The sequence below is a fragment of the Lissotriton vulgaris genome, chromosome 1_1, assembly GCF_964263255.1.
Source record: "Lissotriton vulgaris chromosome 1_1, aLisVul1.2, whole genome shotgun sequence".
NCBI lineage: Eukaryota > Metazoa > Chordata > Amphibia > Caudata > Salamandridae > Lissotriton > Lissotriton vulgaris.
Window position 1 is genome coordinate 1,826,093,065 of NC_141685.1, and position 20,723 is coordinate 1,826,113,787.

Sequence of the window (20,723 nt, forward strand, 5' to 3'; positions counted from 1 at the left end):
ATGGCTTTCCTAGGAAACATTCTTCTAGAAGACATATGTAGAGCAGGCACATGGACAACCATACATATATTTACCAAACACTACTGTGTAGATGTACACTCCAAACAGCAAGCTGCTGTAGGACAGGCTGTTCTAAAGACTCTATTTCAGACCGCTGCAGCTGGCACAGGTAGCCACCGCTAAGGGGGAGACTGCTATACATTCTATGCACAGATATGAATTCAGCAGCCCACATGCCTCGAACGGAATATGCTACTTACCAGTATGCATCTGTTCTTGGCATGTAGGGCTGCTGACATTCATATCGCCCGCCCTCCTCCCCGGTGCCTGTCGCAGCTGTAGCACTCAGAATTTATCTCTAGCATGGACATCACTTACTGTATCATACTCCATCTCTGCCACAATGTCGTAAAACAATCTGAGGATGGAGAGGATGCCCATGCGCACTGTAGTCCGGGGGAGGAGCCACCTATCTCGTGATACTTCGAAGACTCTTCCAGGACAACAATGTGCAATCATCCGGACCCAACACTAGGCGGCGATCTATGCACAGATATGAATGTCAGCAGCCCTACATGCCAAGAACAGATGCATACTGGTAAGTAGCATATTCCTTATGTATGTATTACAGTTTTGAGAAAGTGTGGAATATTTATAAGGCCACTGGACAAGGATTGGAGTAGGAGTGAGTTTATCACTATATTAATTGCATGAGCATAGCAGATGGTTCTCCAAAAAAGTATCAAGGTCAGAGACACTTCAGTAAGTGCTAAAGGCCCCGATAGTGAGGGAGAAGGTGTGAGCACTGTAGGAGAGATCAGAGGTCTACAGGACCTTTTTGCTGAAGCCGGACCACAGCAGGCATGGTTGCAATACTGGACCAAAGCAGGAATGAGAGCACATGGAGCACTGCCGCAAGAACCTTTAAGTGGTCCCTTGGCCATAATTCCATGAACAAAGATACACTAAAGTCTAGCTTCCTCAACAGGTCAAGCAGCAATATGCTAGGTGACTGTTAAGGAAGACGGAGTATAAGGGGAAGAAAGTGCTGGAGTTAGTAGTTTTTAAAGGAATGCCCATCTACTCCTAGAATGAGAGAAACTGAGGAGGAGAATGGGTCTAATCTGGAAACCCAAGAGATTATTCTCTGGTGTCAGTGAGTGGCTTCCTACCCAAAAAATAAATTCAAAAACAGATTGCATGAACAGGGGATGTCCTCACTGGAGATTCAAGTGAAGCTGTAACTCTAAAAGTTGCATCCAATTACTGTAAAACATGTTAAAATGTCATTGAGTCTGCTGTGTCAGGTTCCAAGAAGGTACGTAAAACATGCACATTTCTCCAGAGGTGCTCAGCCGCTGGGACAAGTGGTTTGGATAAAAAAAGAAGGAAACATGAGAATTGACCGCGACCTGGTTGTCCTACTGAAAGAGAATGGAGGGGGGTGTACTTTGAAGGCTTGATGATGACTGCTGGAATCAAACTAAAGTTTAAAGTAATATTTCCTTCTGGTAAATTTGGAAAGTTAGCAGTTTGCATGATGTGTAAGAGATAAAAGCTAGATAACAATATTCTACATACCCTAAAGTAGCCTGAGGGCAGCATAGGACTTTTACCAGCTGTGAAAAATGATTCCTTCCAACCCAGAGGCCAGTGAACCTTGACACTATCAGACATCACCCCCAAAACACGGTAGAGGTAATGAGTCCTTTTAAGATATAAGGGAAATTCGCCTTCTGTTAAGATAAGAGCAAGAGTTCTGCTCCGATCGTGGGTAATAGCATTTTTACAGGATAGGGATGTTCACCGTTGAGCTTTTTCCATAAACACACATAAACATTAAGGAACATATGCAGGTAGATTCATTTTCTCTATCGGCAGTGTTTCTGTGCACAAGAATTGTCCTGCCTCATGCAAAGGGTGTAAACCCTTGAGTCTGTACTCTCAATATCCTTGATTTCTTAGGGAAGATGTCAGGAACGTCTAAGCGGTGTTATGGTATTTCTTCACCTGGTGCTGTTCCACTCAGTGTCCTGATATGGAAGGGACTAGCCCCCTGGACGTAAAACGGGAGGTATTCTTGCACTTGTCTGTAAGGCAAAGAGGAGGCATTCTGGGACTGCTGGAATCTCTGTGGCTCTCCACCAGAGCACTGCAAGGACATCCCTTTTGTGAAGAAAGCCCAGATTATCTTATTTTCCTAGGTAGCTTTCCCTGGCCACTGATTGGTTGTTTGCCGGTGAGAACCCTCTGGCTCGATACAGTAGTGGTTTGTTATTCCCTGTTGGCCCACCGACTTTCCAGATGAGTCTCCATCCTCCCTCTTTATGGCCTTTGCTGCTTGGCTGACAGCCTTCTTAATGCATCCAGTATCGCCTGTGTGTGGGATAGTGTCTGTCAGGAAACATGATCACATCTGCTCCTTTATCCTGCCTTAGCACTCTCCTCCCATTTTGGCTCTATCGTGCTATGGGTGAGTATCAATGGGGACCTCCGGGCTGCAGCCAATGTTTTGAAACTTTTCCCAATACGTTTGGAGACCTTTTTCTCAGTGCACTGGTCTCCAGGCAAACCAGCATGAGCCGCTGTCCTACTACAGACACTATTCCTAGATAAAAGCCATTGGGAGTGTCTGTGGGCTGTTCCTCTATGTTGAGGGATTTGGAGTTATACGATCCACAGCATGGAACAGAATCCATCCATTCAATGCATAGTACATTCATTTTATTGGTGAAGTCTTCTGAAGGTTCATCAATTCTGATTCTTTTTGTCTTTTTCAAGCACCTGAATCCAGCATGATGGAGGGTGATTCACAAATACAGATGGGAAGATTTGTTTCCTTCTTGCAGGTGAAAGTAGCAATGCATTTTATTTCTATTTTGTTCAATAATTCTTGTTTTCTAGTAACGCAACATCTTTCTATATCAGAGCATTATTAATTTAAAACTTTGTGGTTAACTCAGTTTGGACGACACCTAGATGTCATCTGATGAGCTTTCAGGTGAATACAGTGTACTGGTGTTTTTTAAAACATTTATTTTCACACTGCTCAACAAAACATTATTTCTTTCAGTTCTTCATTTGTATTCAGAATGTGTCACTGTTATAGCACATTGCATTGCAAGCAGCAGAGCACTGGGTGTGTATATTAGAGCATCAAAATGCCAGACTCTAAAGAATAATGAGTCATGACATTAAATGTCTGGCACTTGTACAATAATTTCAACCAACATATATTTCAAGTTTACATTAGGAAATGTCTGATCTCAGTTTAACTTCTATTAATTACCATCAGTCATCAGATTGTCACACACTTTTAGTTTTTGTATAGTATTTGTAAGTCATGACAGCAAGAGATGTAGGGCGTAAGAATATGCACCTCATAGCTTTGTTTTAGATTCTAAATTACAGATTCAGATACTGCATAGTTCGTTTGGCCACCTCATCTATCTTTCAGTTGTATTTATCTTGACAGATTGAGGAAAACCTACATTTATGAATGGTACACCAGTAAAATCTATAGCAAGAGAACCAACTCTTGATTGCAGCCCTTGTTCAAATGTTGGTCCAGAATAAAGCAAGAAAAAGTCATTGTTATATTTTTTAATTGACCTGATTTAGTGTACTATGAAATATGTTTTCCCAGTGAAGTAAATTAAAAAGCTATTCATCTTAAAAGGGCATAGTGGATTCCTTCCTGGTCTACAGCAGCTTCCCATTAGTCATTGTTATTATAATCATGGCTGGATTTAGTACCCACCCACCCCAACTTCTTAAAATGTGGTCATGCATGCACGCAACTATTAAGATGTGTTCATTTAAGGCTTCTGCATGGCTGGGAAGGTAAGCAAATAGAGTTTTCTAGAGAGATTGACAAACATTCTTTTTAGGCACTTTACATTTGTTAGGTTTTACTAATCATTCAAACTTTTATTGTAGGAGTTGTCTTGTTTTGTTACTCGGTGCTATGAAGTGGTGATGAGTGTTGTTCATCAATTGGCAGCACTATATACCAGTGACAGGTAACTAAGTATACTTTTTGTCTTATATATACCTTTTTTTAGTGCGATTTTGTAGTGTTATAAAGTTGTTAATTACAAATGGCTTAGTTAATTTATTTCATTTGTATCCACGCTCCATATGTATTCATAGTTTGCAGTTTACTGTGTGAGTTTTAGGGTAGCTCAAGCAGTCAACCCCATAATAGACAGAACCTAGAGGATGCACACGCCTAGGATGTGTTAATTGGCTAATCTGCATGAAATGATGGAAGGTCGTGGTTTACTGAATCCCTGGTGAAAAACACACCTTTGAGACATGATGTACTCTTTTGTTTCATTTGTCCATATCACATGCTCTAGACTAGACTACTTGCTCATCTCTAATTCAACATTGCATGTTTTATCGAGTTGCTTGTTGCACAAGTGCAGTGTATCACATCATCCCCTAGTAATCTTAGAGCTAGAACACCGTCATGTCATTTCGACTTCCAAATGACGGCGTATGAACTTTGCCAAGTATTAGTCGCCCCCTGAACAGGCAGTCTTAAAGGACCATTTACTTTTTTACTTAGACATGAATAGAATCACAGTAACATATCCACAGGAACCGCATGATGCAGGAAAGGGAGCCCTGTGAGATAGTAGGATGAAGGGCTCTGCCTTGCAAAACAAAAAGTGAGCGATGAACATTTCAAGTTATTGGGAGGGACATGTAGTGAATGGAATGAATTTGAATGTTATTGATCATGACATAATTAATTAAAACCTTTACAGTTAGAAGAAAAGGGTGAATAAAAACGTGTGTAGTTCCAGGGCCCTTTGAAAAACACATAAAAGAAGTTAGACTAATAGCGCTGTACAGAGCCCAGTGTGCCACTAATTAGATGTCTTCAACCTGTGCAAAAAGATTGAAGCAGTGGTCTTAAGAGAAGCAAACGGTCATTTAGAAATAACTGCTGTGCCAGCTAGTTGTTCTTTCAAATAGTGGGCACTGATGCCTTTGTGCTATTTCAACAATTGTCCATAAGAGTACGATGCTGCACAAAGTTGAGTTTTCAGTGCTTAGAAAGTGCAACAGATCATGCATGATAGCACTGCTGTAGCTCTTGGTTTAAGTCATAAAGTGCGTTCAAGTGTCATCAGAATATTTATTTTTTTGCCCACAGCGAGACATTGACTTGCAGTGTTATAGTCCACTCAGACTGTGGGGCAGCGTGCTGCACTCTGAACCATTAAGTTTTTATTCCCCTTTTCTCAATTTTGGTTTTAATGCAGTGTTCAGTGGAGCTTTTTTTGTTTTGTAATTCTTTATTGATAAAACTATGCAGCAGATGTACAGTTTAGAATAGAGTACTCATTCTGGATGGATAGTGCGGGGACAAGGGGCAGGGTAGGAGCAAGATAGCATAGTGCTAGTAGTACTGATAACAACTATAAACTATACATCTTGCTTTATCAAATGTTGGTGGACCGACATACCCCAGGGAAAGAGAGCATGGACAGTTGGCAGCAAGGGTAGGGAAGGTGCTTTTGACATCGGAGTGGGGTGAGTTAAGAGGTAAGGAGAGAGGGTGTAAGCGAGCGGTGTCTCACTCCATCAGCCTATTGTGCCCCACAGAGTACAGGGGCGAATGGAGCCCATGACCACACACATGAAGGGGAAGGGGGCGGGAGTTGGCAGAAGCCCATGGCATGTGAAGGGGCCGGTGCGTGTCTGAAGGATAGAGTGGGGATAGGAGAGGGAGGGGAACAGAGACTGGAGGGAGCAGAGAGTGCGGAAAGGTTGGCACGGGTGGGGAGAGAGAGATTGGGAGAGAGATATGAGTCAGAGCCAGTGGACTGGGGGGGAGGGCAGTGAGGGGGGAGAGAAGAGAAGAGGTATGATGAGGGGAAGGGGGGAGACAAGGTGAGGGTGTTAACCTAAGAGCTCCTAGCAGACCACCAGGGGAAACCCTTGCTTTGTGTGGACATTTAAACACTGTTGTGTGGGGCTTTAGGGGTGGACTGGCAAAGTGTTTAGGTATCATGTCGCTGGAAAGGCACCAACATCTGAATAAACACCTCTGACTGGTGTTGCAGGTTGTAAATTACCCGTTCATGCGTCTGTCTGTATCATCACAACCATCCAGTTCTCTTGTGATGGAGATGTGGGGGACCTCCATTGGTGGAGGATGCGATTTGACTGTTGCCACCGCTGTGTGGAGAAGTCGGCGCTGCAGGCAGGAAATCTCCAATGGGTCCCCTACTTCATGGAGGAGGATCAAGGGGGGAGTAAGGAAGAGTTGCAGGGGCATGGATGCCCAAAGGGTGTTCCCGACTGTTGTCCAAAAGGGTTGGCTCGAGAGGCATTCACAGAGGATGTGGGTTATGTCGCAGTGGGTGGCTGAGCATCACCAACAATTCGCATTAGGTAGCAGCCCAACCCTGTTCAGTCTTGCTGGGGTCCAGAGCCATTTGTGGAGCGTCTTAATGAGGCAGAGCTTTAATGCGCCTCACAGGCTTCCAAGATATAGGCCCAGTCGTCCACATCGAGTGCTATCTGTCGCCAGGTCTGCTGTTTGGAACAGAGATTGCAGAGGAGAGGCTATGAGAAAAGGTGGTGCATGACCGTACTGTAGACCCCTGAGATCACTCCCTTATGGCGGCCCCAGGTGGTGAGGTAAGGCACCAAAGGCGATGTCTGTAGAGCCCCTGGACGTGGCCCCAGGCAGCGTCTCAAACAGTGTTTCAGCTGCAGGTGACGCAAGGCCTAAGACGTAGTCAGTGTATAGGTAGATCTTAAACTTCCGAACCATAAGGGGTATTCCAATAATGTGGGGCAGGTTAGTGGATAGTGGCTGCTAAGGGTTCCATTGCCAAGAGGAACAGTAGGGAGGAGAGCGGGCGCCCCCGACGAGTGCCCATTCGTATCTGGAAGGGGTCTGATAAAAATCTCATCAAGAACTGGTCCGAATTCTCACTCCATGCCGGACGCACAGCTTCATTCTTGAAAAGATTCACAAACGTATCCACTTTCAATGCAGTTTTATTCCATATTATACCAAAGTTTCATATTTAGTCCTTTCTTTTACTCTTGTCACAAGAGAGATGCAATGTATTTGTACGTCTAATGCAGCAGATATGCCTATCCAGGCATTTTTCTGTAGCAAGAACAATACATTATTCATCCTTAGTAGTGGGTGTTATTTACATTCCCAATGAATTTCGGGCCTATCTTGGCCCTTCTTCAGGGGTTCACTACAAATTAAACAACATAAACATTAGTTTGTATGTTCGAATCTGAATGTCTTTTAAATGTACTCAACAGTGCATCGCCCAAACCATGCCATGTTTGTTCACTACCCTATAATTGACGTTTTCCCTCTAATTATGCAACTATATGCTGCCAACCAAGTGCCCAAACAAGTTATAATGCGAATTGTATAACCCTCCCATGTTCGTCCTCTATTCTATTACAAATTCCCTATAACCAATCCTCATGCGTTCAAACTGAACACCACTGGGATCTAACCCCTCCCCTTCAGTGAAACATTATCAACACTCTCTTATACTTTGATTCTCTGACAACATTATCTCCTGCCCCACATGCTCTCTCTTGTGTTAAACAGAAGCAGTATTCCACTCGCTGTCACCCCCTCCCTTATCACCTCTCGGAGCGTGACCCCAGCCTTTCTCATTAACGAGTTTCCAGAACCACCATCTTCACATCCAGGGGATACTCCTCAATAGTCATAGTCTACTAATAATCCCCGCCCATGTGCGGGATCCCGGAGCATCTAGAAAATACATATATATACATATATATACATATATATGCATATGCCATTTTGGAAATATTTTAGTCTGTATATATGTATATATATATATATATATATATATATATATATATATATATATATATATATATATATTGCACAAACAAAGAAACACGCGTCGCACTTCTTGGCAGCAAAGATGTTGGTTTATTCACAGGTCAATCGCAAAACTCCTACGCGTTTCGAATAAACGCTCTTGGTCACGGCAGTCGTAGAACACTAGTTTGTGCAATTAACAGAGACACGTTCCTGGTCTCTAACGCTGGCACCGACATAGAGAGTTCCCTCTGCGACGGGGACTGTTGAGAAGAGATATATATATATATATATTTACACACACATATATACATATTCCAAGATGCTGAAATTACATAGGTTTGCATAGTAGCACCTAAACTCTCCCATCCCCTAAGAAAGAAAGAGAGCAGTAAACATTTGTCACACAACAATGCTTTATTGCCATAGAAAAACCTGTAATTGTAGGTATTTGCCAGTAGGCTGCAGTAGAGTATAAAGAAAACTGACTTTAAGGCATTAGAGTAAGGGTACTGTGTCTTTAAGACCTGCAGGCGACCCCCTGCTCCCATGATGCACCACAGGTGGCAGTTAGGCCAGTTCTTTTTTCCTGCTCCTTTTGAGAGGATCCTGGAGCTTGAGCTCTTCAGTTTTTTTTTTACAAAAACTGATTTTTGAAGAGAATTTTTCTGAAAATTCGACGTTTTCGGGTTTCTAAAGTCTTCTGCTACGGTTTTTGTGGACTTCCACTGATTTTTTTTCCAGTCAGAATGCCAGCTTTATTCAGGAAGTGTCCTTCCTGTGACAAGAAAATGGCACTGGTAGATCCACACTCAGTGTGTATTGTGTGCCGTCCATCCACACACAATCCTGACCAGTGCCACCATTGTCAAAAGTTCTCCATGCGATACTTGCACAACAGAGAACGGATAAAACACCATGCTCTGCTGGAAAAGGACAGGAGTAATCAGGTGGCTGGCCATGGAGGCCCCAGGACATCTTCTTCCAGCAAGCAAGGCCAAAAGCGGCGACGATCCACTTCTCCTGACCCCAGGAAGAGAACGGGGAGAAGAGATTCACCGCAGACGTCGAAGTAGCCGTTGCAGATGCCCAGACAATCTTCAGGAACACCATCTTGACGTTGAGAGTCTCCGCCGCATCCAAGTAAGTTGGCGTTGAGGCACCACTTTTCGGGCTCAAAGTCTGTGGCTGCTGAGAGGACCAAGTCGACGTCGAGGCTTCTGTCGACGTCGAAGCACTGTCTGCCACCCTCGAGGGGGTCAGCGTCGAGAGTAATGACGGCTGCCATATCGCCGATGGCTGGTGTGCTGCCGTCGAGAGGGTCGTCAAGATCCCACCACTCGACTTTAAGGAGATCGACGTCGATACGGCGCCATGGAGGATCGCCGTCGACACAACGTCGTGAAACAGCGCCGTTGACACGACGTCATGGCAGATCGCCGTGGACTCTGTTCATAGCAGTACGACGCCAAGATCACCAACTCGACGCCAAAGATCGCCGTTGAGGGCACCTCATCGTCGTGGACGATCGACGTCCAGACCATCGAGACCTTAGTCAACGCCGACTGTGACTCAGACTTCATTGATGTCGAGAGAAGACGTCACAGGGATGGCGGAGTCCCTGGGCAGTCAGATCCCGGGTCCAGGGCATTGTCAGGATACCGGTCATCGTCTCCAGGACTTCACATTTTGGAGATCTACCCAGAAGTATCCCCCTAACCTGCGGAGGGGAAAAACTGCAGTTCGCCTCCTCGCCGTCCGCAAGGTGCTGTATCTGGTGGTCGCAGTAGTCCGGACTCATATTACTCCCGCACGTACTCGCCATCTGGTCCAAGGACGAGCACTCTGGCTAGACCTTTGAAGTTTCCCCCTAGGAGATCAAGATCAACTCCTAGGCCTAGATCACCTTCCAGACCAAGGGCACCTTCCAGGCCAAGATCACCGTCCATACCTCGGTCTAGGTCCAATGGCCGTCACAGCGGCCATCACGACAGGCCCCATAAGAGAAGGCGCACAAGATCACCTACATGGTCTTCGTCTACAAGGTCGACGGTCCGGGACTACTCTCTGACCTTCTCCTCCACGCCACCATCACGGGTGTCACCCATTGATGACATTTCTACATTTACAGATATTCTGGGTAGGGGTGCAAAGAAACTCAACATCCCTTTGCATACCCCGGTGGTTCCCACGTCTGTCCTCTTTGATACCCTGCATCACTGGACAGCTCCTGGACCGCTGCTGCCACTGGTGCCCGGATTCCTGAAAGCAGCGATGGCCACCTTTCTCACTCCTGCGACAGTGGATTCTGTACCATCCAGAATCGCCAAAAAAATACAAGGCTCCAGCAGAGGACCCCTTATTTCTCAGGACTGATCCACCAGCTGATTCGGTCATCCTGTTGGCAGCCATGAAATCCCACTCCGCTTCCATCTCATTCTCTGTGCCTCCTGAGAAGGCTAGCAAACAAATGGACTTGTATTGGAGGAAGATGTGCAACACTTCAGCGTCCTACATGAAGGTTGCCAGTGCCTCTGCCCTTCTCGGGAGATACAACATATCTCTTTGGGACTCTCTCACACGTTTCACCGAGAAGCTTCCCAAAGAAGACCAGCAGGATTTCAACAAAATCCTACAGGAAGGAGGGCTTGTAGCCAATCAAGTAATAAGTGCTGCAGCGGATGCTTCCGATCTCGCCGCTCATGGCTACTCCCATGGAGTCTGCTCATGATACTCTGCTTGGCTGCGCCTCACAGGCCTCAAGCCTGATGCTCAGAAGAAGATTCTGAACCTTCCGTTCAATGGGTCATCTCCGTTTGGGGCTCACGCTGATGACGAGATGAACAAGAAGAAGGCTGAGGTGGACACTGTCAAGGCTGTGGGTCTTGAGAAATGCAAGGAGTTTAAGAAGCGCTTCCGTCAGGGTGACAAATGTTCATACCAACAGAGGGTTTAAACCCCTCAGTGGTCCTGCCAGAATCAGCAAAGATCTCAGTTCCAGCAGGGATGCCCTGGTAGAGGTAGAGGCAATAGCACCAAGCAACAGCCCACCTCCAAGTAGCCTTCCAAACCTTGAGTATTTGCTTCCTCCACAACCGTTCGCCACTCTGGTGGGAGGGAGTATAGCGTGTCAACTGGAAGAGTGGAAAACCATAACAAAGGACAAATGGGTGCGGAGTATTGTGCAGCATGGTTACTTGGTGAGGTTCAAGTCTCCACTTCCTGCCCCCGCAACTCAAGCGTCTTCCTCAAATTTAAAGTCAACTGTTGAAGGACAAAGTTTCTATCCTTCTCACAAAGAAGGCCATAGAGGAGGTCCCTCCCATGCGACGAAATCAGGGAGTATACTCCCGCTATTTTCTAGTCCAAGAGCGAGGAGTAGCCAAAGAGTACAGACCTATCCTCGACCTACGCCTGCTGAACAGGTTTATCAGAAAAGGAAAGTTTCTTATGCTAGCCCTGCACCAAATCTTTCCACACCTTCACCAGGGAGACTGGATGTGTGACATCGACCTGCAGGTTTTAGATAGACCATCACCACTACCAGTATCGAGTGCTACCGTTCGGCTTCAAATCCGCCCCATGGACATTCTCCAAGTGCTCCAAGTGCATGGCAGTGGTGGCTGCCTTCCTCTGCAGGCAGAAGATCTTCGTCTATTCTTACCTAGACGACTGGCTCCCAAAAAGCTCCACACCTGTTATGCTGCAGAGCCATCTCTCTTTCTGTCTCAAACTGATGCACTCTTTGGGGTTGCAGGTCAACTATAAAAAGTCAGTACTCAATCCCACCCAACAAATACACTATCTGGGTGCCTCCCTGGACACTGCAGAGGCAAGCATGTGTCCTTCAAAGGATAGGTTATCATCAATGTTTCTTAAGTGCCTCACCTTGCTAGACACCCAAAGCCCTGCAGCCAGACAAGTGTCATCACTACTGGGATCGATGGCCTCCTGCATCTACATTGTGCCCAATGCACGTGTTCACATGAGGCCTCTGCAGCAGGCACTCGAGGACCAATAGTCTCAGAGATCAGGCCACTAGGAAGATCAGGTCTCTCTCACCAAAGTGCCAGGGACTCCATCAGATGGTGGATGAAACGTTCTCATCTACTGCAAGGGGTCCCGTTTCATCAGTCACCTCCATCGCAGACAGTGGTCACAGATGCCTCAATGCACGGCTGAGGGGCTCATATGGACCAGCTTCAAGTACAAGGTCTCTGGTCCAAAGTAGAAAGAAGCTACCATATCAACTTCTTGTAGCTCCGGGCTGTCTATCTGGCGCTCAAGTCCCTCTACCCGTCTCTGCACACCAACCACATTCAAGTTCATACAGACAACACAACAACAATGTTCTATCCGAACAAACAAGGAGGCACCAGGTCACGAGTTCTGTCTCTAGAAGCTCAATCCATTTGGCTCTGGCTTCTGGCGAGAGGTCTCTCCATCGTGGCAGTTCATCTCCCAGGAATCCTGAATGTTCAGGCGGACGGCCTAAGCAGAGACTTCGTAGAAGCGCCCAACAGGATGCTCAACAAAGACGTCGCTCAGGAGCTGTTTCGGCAATGGGGAGTACCAGGCATAGATCTGTTCGCAGACTCGGCAAACGCAAAATGCCCCGTCTTCGCGTCCAGATTCCCCCAGCAGGGATCACAGGAGAATGCACTTTTGATCAGCTGGTCTCATACATTGCTGTACGCTTTTCCTCCCCTGCCTCTGATCCCGGCGGTGATACAGAAATTCTACAGGACCAACACCAGGATGATCCTGATAAGCTTCGGAGTGGCCACGCTAGTGGTGGTACCCGGATCTCCTCCAGCTGTCGGAGGTTCCTGCCGCCCAGACTTGCTGACCAAGGACGGGGGGAGGGTGTTTCACCCCAACCTTCCTTCCCTTCGATTGAGGGCATGGCTCCTGAGGTCATCCAATATGGCCACCTAGACCTGTTAGCTGACTGCATGAACATTCTTAAAGAGGCGAAGAGGCCCTCCACTAGAAAGTCTTATGCTTCCAAGTGGAAGAGATTTTACATTTGGTGTATGGACAATTCTCTTGATCGAATCCAAGGTTAGGAGCAGGTGATTCTCCCATACTTATTGCATTTGGCAAGGTCAGGCCTGAGGTGCCCCTCCATCAGGGTTCACTTAGCGGCAATAACAGCCTATAGGAAGTCTCATTCTCAGACCTCATTCTTCCTCATGCCTGTGGTCAAAGATTTCTTAGAGGGGCTTAAGAAAGTGTTTCCACCAGTGAGGTCCCCCTCTCCTCCCTGGGAGCTTAACATTGTACTTACCAAATTGATGGGTGCTCCTTTCGAGCCTATCCATAAGGCATCTTTGCAGCACTTGACCTGGAAAGCTGCCTTTTTGGTGGTCTCGGATTTCCATATCAATCAGGCCAACTTTCTTCCCTCAACCAACCACTCCCCCAGAGAAGTCTTTACACTCTCTAGATCTCCGGAGGGTGTTGAAATTTTACCTAGCTAAAACTCTTCCATTTAGGAAGTCTAACTGGCTCTTTGTTAATTATGGGACAACTAATACCGGTCTGTCCGCTTCAAAAAGGTCTATCTCGAGATGGATCGTCTCCTGTATTGCTCTGTCTTTCCAATTAGCTAACAAAGCTTTACAGGGCAAGCCTCATGCACATTCTACTAGAGGGAAAGCTTCTACAACAGCTCTCCTTCACAACATTCCAATATCTGAGATATGTAAGGCGGCTACATGACGTTCAGTGCATACCTTTACCCGCCAATATTGTCTAGATTCAGATGCACAGGCCGATGCCCAGGTGGGACAGACCTCTTTAAGGAATTTGTTTGCATAACTGCATTTTAAATCAGATGTTAATTCATGTTTTTTACTGTATACTTGACAAGAGAGAGCTTTAGTCCTCATTGAAAAAGTGCTTTTTTTCTTAGCTAACCCTTTTATTGGAGGTTGCACTAGCCCATCTTCCCTCTTGTCCGTTTAAAATTTTGAGATGTCTCTTGAACTTTACGTTTAAGCAGAGAATAATTTTGGTGAAAGCTTCACAAGCTTTTGTAAGATGGTAGCCTCAGGCCTTCGTGCAGACCGGTTGCTGGGCCACTTTCTGGCAACTGGAAGTTAAGGAGAGAATGTGTTTTTATGGTAAAGCAGACTCCACACTCTCCAGAGGCTGCCACCCTGAAAAACGCTTGTCACTGTGTTGTACTATAGCAGGTTTCAGACGTGTTCCGCTGCTTAGTATGCTTTTCAGATAACGAAAAATGGTGCAATAAATTGGTGTGAGGTAGCTTGTTAGTGCTTGGCCTTTATTGAGGGGGCCACTCCTTACCCACCCACTTTCACCTCCAGCTTCACCCGATACTCCAGACACCGGGCACTAGAACCACTAGGGCAGCAGCCGCAAAGTGCCCGATGCCAACTGCCTCCTGCAGCAGCAGGGGGCCCACAGCACTGTTGTAGGCTCCTGGTCAGCTGAGCCCACTAGTGTATGCAGATGTGGCGGGCCTGGTGACAGAAAGTGAAGCCAAAGAAGGGAGTGAGATTTAAGCGAGAGCTCACCAGGGCCTCCTTCAAGCTTCACCCAGTCCTAGCTGGGCCACTTCCGTGGGGTCCTGAGTCCTCTCTCTGCAGTTACTGACTACAACCACTGTGCTCACCCTCGCCCTCACTGCTTCGGCCTTGCCTCGCCATGGAGACACTGTGACCTCTAGGGCGCAAAAACGCTACGTGAGCATCCAGCAACCTCTCTGCCTCAGCTCCCCTAGATGCATTGACCCGGTGAGCTTGGAGGAAGGTGGAGGAGGTGTGGGGAGGATCAGCAGAGATACTTGGCTGAGCCGAGACTCAGATACCGCAAAAACACTCAGCCCCCCCACTTTCGCACATAACACTTAACACCCCACATCAAAATCCTGCCAAGGAGGAATATCTGAAAGAAACAGTTATAGATTCCTTACCTTAGAATTGCCCCCAAGCATCAGACTGGATCTGGAAAGTTTTTCGTCAGCAGTACTCCCGCGTCGGAAGGTGGCGTTGGTTGACTCCGCATTCGTCGTTAGTATTTGGTCGCCGGGATGACGTTGCGGTAGCTAAATAGACTACGCCCTCGCACGCCAATGTCATTACACGTACCTTTAGTCACTTTTTGACTGACTTTTTCTCGACTTTTGTCAACATTGTTTTTGAGTCCATCGACTCCTGGTACATGAGGGATGCCTGGCTTCAAGGCTTGCGGTTCCTGTTATCGACTTATGTCAGTAACTGATCCGCACCACGTGTGCCTCTTCTGCCTGAGGCACTACCACGACCCCATGTCGTGCCCCGACTGCTGAACCATGAATCCGAAGTCTTTGAAGGAGTGGTCCAGAAAGCTTCTCGAGGCCCGGCAGTTGGCTCCACGCCGCTCAAGGTCCCAGTCGTGTAGGAGGTTGAGGGACCTGTTGCGGAACCACCATCATTCTTCTTCCAAGTCTTCGCACTCTGGGTCAGGTAAGTGGAAGCACTAGAAGAAGTCGAAGAAGCATCGTCGCTCTTGGACTTCTCCCCGTCTGTCGGCCGATGCGATGAGGGATGCGGGTGGTGCCCCCCCCCCGTGGCTCCGCGTGCGGAGCCCGAAGGGTCGACTCTGGGTTTACCCCTCCTTTCCAGGACCTGGAGCGAACCCTGCCCAGCTTCGTCAATTTTACGAAGTGATGCACACCATCTTTGGGCAGCACGACTCCGCCGATGTACCTTCGGGCCCCGTGAACTCTGCTGTGGGCCCAGGGCCTTGAAGCCGGCGGCTCCGGCCTTGGCACCGCAGGGTCCCCTTAGATCCAGGCCTGGATCCGGATTAGCGCCGTTCGACTTTTACACCTCCACCGGCACCACGTCCGCAGCCGTCGCCCACGGCTCCCACCTTGATGTAGAAAAGGCACCGGATCAGCGTCAGCAGGTAATTTTGTGCCCCTGTTCTGCCCTGGCTCTTTGAGACCAGATTGGCGAGGAGGACTAGGAGGCATCTCCAGACCTTTTGACTGACCAGTTAGGTTATGAACCGGACTGGAGAGAGGAACTGGGGGAAGCCAGTGGCCTGTATTCCTCACCAGGCCTTGGCATGTTGTCTTCTCCTACAGTGGCTACGGAGGAGGGAGCGTCTTACGCTGTGGTGTTGCGTAGGGCGGCGGAGGTCTCCACCTCGAGCTACCTACGGTGGCAGTCCGGTCTAACCTCCTGACAGAGGTGCTTCAACCAGCAGCGAGCTCTTCGGAGCCCCTGTTGCCTTTTAATGAAACCACAACAGACCTTCTGTCAAGCACCTGGCCCAGGTCCAACACATGGTCTCCTGTGGATAGGATGATTGCCCGACGCCACCGCCCAGCCCCGGGCGATCCCACTTTCCTCTTCCAACACCCCATGCTTTACCTGCTGTTCCCCGTAGGCCACAAGCACTTTCAGTTTACCATGCTCCGCTTTGGCCTTATAAGCGCCCCTCGAGTGTTCACAAAAATTATGGTGGTTGTCGTGGCTCATCTGCGCAAATCAGGGGTTCCAGTCTTCCCCTATCTCGACGACTGGCTGTTGAAGACAGGCTGGCCCTAGGCTGTCGTCTCCCACCTCCAGACTACGCCCGACCTCCGAAGTCACACCTGACTCCCTCTCAGAAGCTCTCCTTCATCGAAGCGGTTTTGGACACCACACAGTTTCGTGTCTATCCTCCCGAACAGCGAGTCCGGGATATTCAGGCTATGATTCCAATCTTTCAGCCTCTATCCCAGGCTACTGGGCCTGATGGCCTCCTGCATCCTGATGGTTGAACATGCAAGATGACATATGTGAGCTCTGCAGTGGGACCTGAAGTTCCAGTGGGCACAACATCAGGGGAACCGGTCAGATTGTGTCCAGATCTCGGAGGCACTGCACGCCAATTGCAGTGGTGGTTAACGAACAAGGATTGGGTCAATGGCAGATACCTCTCCCTTCCCCAATCAGAGTTCACAGTGGTGACCGATGCATCACTTCTGGGATAGGGTGGCCACATGGGGGAGGCAGAGATCTAAGGCCTCTGGTCTTTGGCGGGGTCCGGGCTCCACATCAACCTTCTGAAGCTTCAGGCGATTCGTCTTGCACTCAAAGCATTCCTTCCCTCCGTCTGTGGAAGAGTAGTGCAGGTGTTCACAAACAACACCACCGCCATGTGGTACTGCAACAAACAAGACTGGGTGGGCTAAACTGAGTTCCAATGACCTCTACCGGAGATGAGGAGTCCCTAGTTGTATTTCCTCTTGACAAGTCCCTGAGAAGCACTCCTACCTTTATCAGTTGTTCCCTTCTACAATAAAACAAGATCATTTTTAGTGCATGTGAGGGCAAGGTTACTGGTCCGGGAACCCGTTGAATAATTAATTTCCCTTTTACCTTAGTTATGTCTGTCTACCCTGCACTAAATATTCAGTACAGGCAGCACTTAGGTTTCTCATACCATAATTTTACTAAGTTGAAATATCCGAATGACAACTTATAATCTTTGTTGTGTTAACATTATTAACTGTATTCCAACCCAGCTTCATACTGTGTATTTTATCCTTTTCATTTTATAAACATTGTTTGTTTTTTCTGTGGGCTCCTCTACCCCACTACATTTTGGGCCCCAGCCATTCCTCTTAAAAAACATTAAAACGAATCACTATAGTCATAAAAATACATTTCAAACGTGTAAGAGACCATCACTCCTATTCAGTCAACAATTTACAATTTCAAGAATGAATGGACATATGTTTCAATGTTGAGTAAAATGCAGACTGAATGACTGGCTGAACTTTTATGCCTGGGCACAGCCACACATGAACACACCATAAATAAGATGTGCAACCAGGCTCCATGTTTGAAAGGACTTGGGGACCATTTTTGCAACTGTGTGAAACACTCTCCTCTGGTAGCAACCAAGACATATAGCCATTAAGCCCTGTATCGTATGTTTCTTAAACTATACCTATTTTGAAAGCAATAGAGAAATGTTTAAAAACCAAAGAATGACAGCGGCTAGAGTTGTCAATCACTGAAGTCTGATGAGGGTTTCAATCCATGATTGGTTTGCTTAACGTTGAAACATGAGTTTGAAACTGAATGTGATTGTCTGACATAAATGCTAGTCTCCCTTGTTAGATGTGCTAATTTTATTTTGTCCACCTCCTGTTCATACTACAGCAAGTTGATGAGAGATGGTTAGTCTCTAAACTGGTGCCACATTCATTCAGTCACTGGCTAATCTCTGCTTTCTAAAAGTGTGCTCTAACATTTCTGGCAGTTGAGGCTGAATAATGAAATATTCTTTACTGGCACTATTGTATATTCTTGCTCGCAAATAAGGCAGTGCTTGATTCAAACACCCTGTACCACCGTTTTATGTAAGCAGATTTGTTTGTGGGTAATTTGGTATGAGAATATTTGTGCTTGTTTAAGAAGAAAACTGCAGTTGAGGAACAGCTACACCACTTTACCATACTATAATAATAGACCACAGAAACAAAAACCCAACTATGTAACAATAGCACAACAACACAACACGAAATTCATTACTCAAGTGTTCTACAACGGACCAATACCTCAGAACCCAACAATACCTCACAAAACAAAGCAAGTGAAATTGACATTTTTGCTGTGTTGTGTTGTGCAGTGTTCTGTTTTATTGCTTTGAACTAAGTAATTTTCTTGTGCGGTGTTTGTATGCTCTGTAGTTACTTTAGACACACCGACAAAGGCTGCTATATAGCCACCCAATAACAACACATTATCTTACAGTTTCAAGTGACAGCCATTTACTACTTACTAATTTAATTAATTAACTAATCAATTATTGTAATTTACTGCATACCACTGCTTCAGATCATCAGCTGATTGAGGCACCAGTCAACGCAAAACAGTGACATGGACTCACTTTGTGATACATTCCTTGATTTTCAGACCTTGTTTGGGAGAACCTTTTCCCTCCAGCTAAAACTGATGGACATCTCACTTTATGCACCAATCCACTACCTTTTGATTTTACTAAATCTTCTGCTAAGTTGCTGAAAGTGATGCAGAATTCCACATTCTACTTATGGGTTAGAGCTACCAGTGGGATTCTAAGTCAGCACACTCTGACTGTCAAACATTTCAAATACTATTAGATTTTCAGTCTCTGAAAGTCCATATAATGAAGGATACAATAAAAAAATATTTTCAATTGAAGATGAAAGCCTACAAATATTGCAATCCCCAATAAAGTAATCCGATCCAGAATTCTTGTTCTTTTACAGATGCTATCTAGTGCAACTGCAATAAAGAACATGAAAAACTCAGTTGTTTAAGCTGCTGAATATCCAGCTTCTCTTGGGAGAAAAAGATTTTGGGAATTGTTACTGTTTTATCAACATTCTGTTCTCTTGTTTGAAGTGATGTCACCAATGGTTTCAAAATATTGCTGAGGCACCAATGAGCCAAACACTGTGCCATAACTGATTAATGCCTTTAAATCTCACTATATGGTAGACATTCCTGAAGTTTATCACCATCCAGAGACCTTTCCTTTCTTCACAAGGTATCTGTTGCTTATAGAATTGTCCTGTCTTTCCTAGTGTCCCTAAAACTGGTCCCTGGTTGTATAACCTACAAAAGACTGAAAAAGGTTTTCTGTTGTATTGCCTGTTTTAGAGCATTGATTGTGAACGTTGAGGGATTGTATCTCTTGATGGAGAGTGTTTGCGCAACAGAGCAAACTGTTGACACGCGAGAACATTTGAATTCAGGTTTCAAGCTGCACACAAAGTATCATGTGTAAACCTAGCACAATTATATTGATTATATAAGCAAAGTAATAAAAACAAAGACAACTTTAAAAATCACTGAATTAGATGAACATATGTACTACGTGTTGTGCATAGGTGCCCCATGCAACGTAAGCAGGGTGTTTTTATGTTGCCACTTTGAATTGTCAGATACATACACCTCTTTGGTCGTTCCGTAGATGAGGTAGTATGGGACAGATATCATAGTTGCTTTCCGGTCAGGGGTAGAGTTTCCATCAGTGGTGTCACTCTTTAAAAAAAAAAAAACAAAGGCCTGGAGGTTTTCCTTGCTGTGGCTCCCACTAACTATAATGTGGATAGTTGAGTACATGCAACTCAGTATGCCTCTTAAGAGATTCATTGTTAGATTATTTTTTGTTGCAAATGGAACCATGTATTTGCTTCTTACACTGTTTGTTTGTTTTTGTAGGAATGCACCCAAGATAATTGAGACATCAGGCGTTCATTTTCAGGTAAACTGTTTCAAGGTATTGCCATTGGGATCTTAGCAGATGCTGAGATTGGTTAACTGATGTATTTGTTTAGGATATTTGTAGGCTTTCCTGTTTTCCGTTTCTATTTTTGGTAAATTCTGGTTGAGTTTTTTCAATACCTTAAAAAACAGTGGTTATCAGTGGTTACACATTTTCGTTCCATTAAAAACAACAGAAACAGTGTTTTTCCGGTGTGTATGGAATTTTTATTTAGTTTTAATTATTGCTTGCTTTCTGCACTGATAGTGCACATGTATAGGTAGCGTATGCACAGGGTATATGAGGTCCAAATACATTTTTACTGCACCAGAATGGACTACAAAGTTAATAGCATTCTTCATTAACTCTGAAGATTGTAAAGATGTTTTCAGCATACCATCTAGCACGTGACAAGGATCTTTTACAGGGAAGCACTTCAGCTCAGGTATCGATTTTGACAGACCATCATACAAATTTTTCATATACGTAACTGAATTGCTGCAAATACAAACATTATTGCTTAAATCTTTATTGAACTTGGAAGGAAATTTTTTCAGCAACATTCCAAGTGACACTGCGTTCCAGGTTTACCATACGCCTGGTGTAA

The 20,723-nt window shown here is 45.8% G+C and overlaps 1 protein-coding gene across 1 annotated transcript in view; it reads left to right on the plus strand.

Annotated features, from left to right (window-relative positions):
• WASHC4 (WASH complex subunit 4) overlaps positions 1-20,723 on the plus strand; it is a 975,954-nt gene that overhangs the window by 99,957 nt on the left and 855,274 nt on the right. Inside the window, exons 6-8 of the mRNA XM_086919270.1 lie at positions 2,782-2,849; positions 3,940-4,022; positions 20,074-20,116. Of these exons, the coding sequence (XP_086775396.1) occupies positions 2,782-2,849; positions 3,940-4,022; positions 20,074-20,116 (194 nt within the window). The remainder of the gene's footprint in view (positions 1-2,781; positions 2,850-3,939; positions 4,023-20,073; positions 20,117-20,723) is intronic.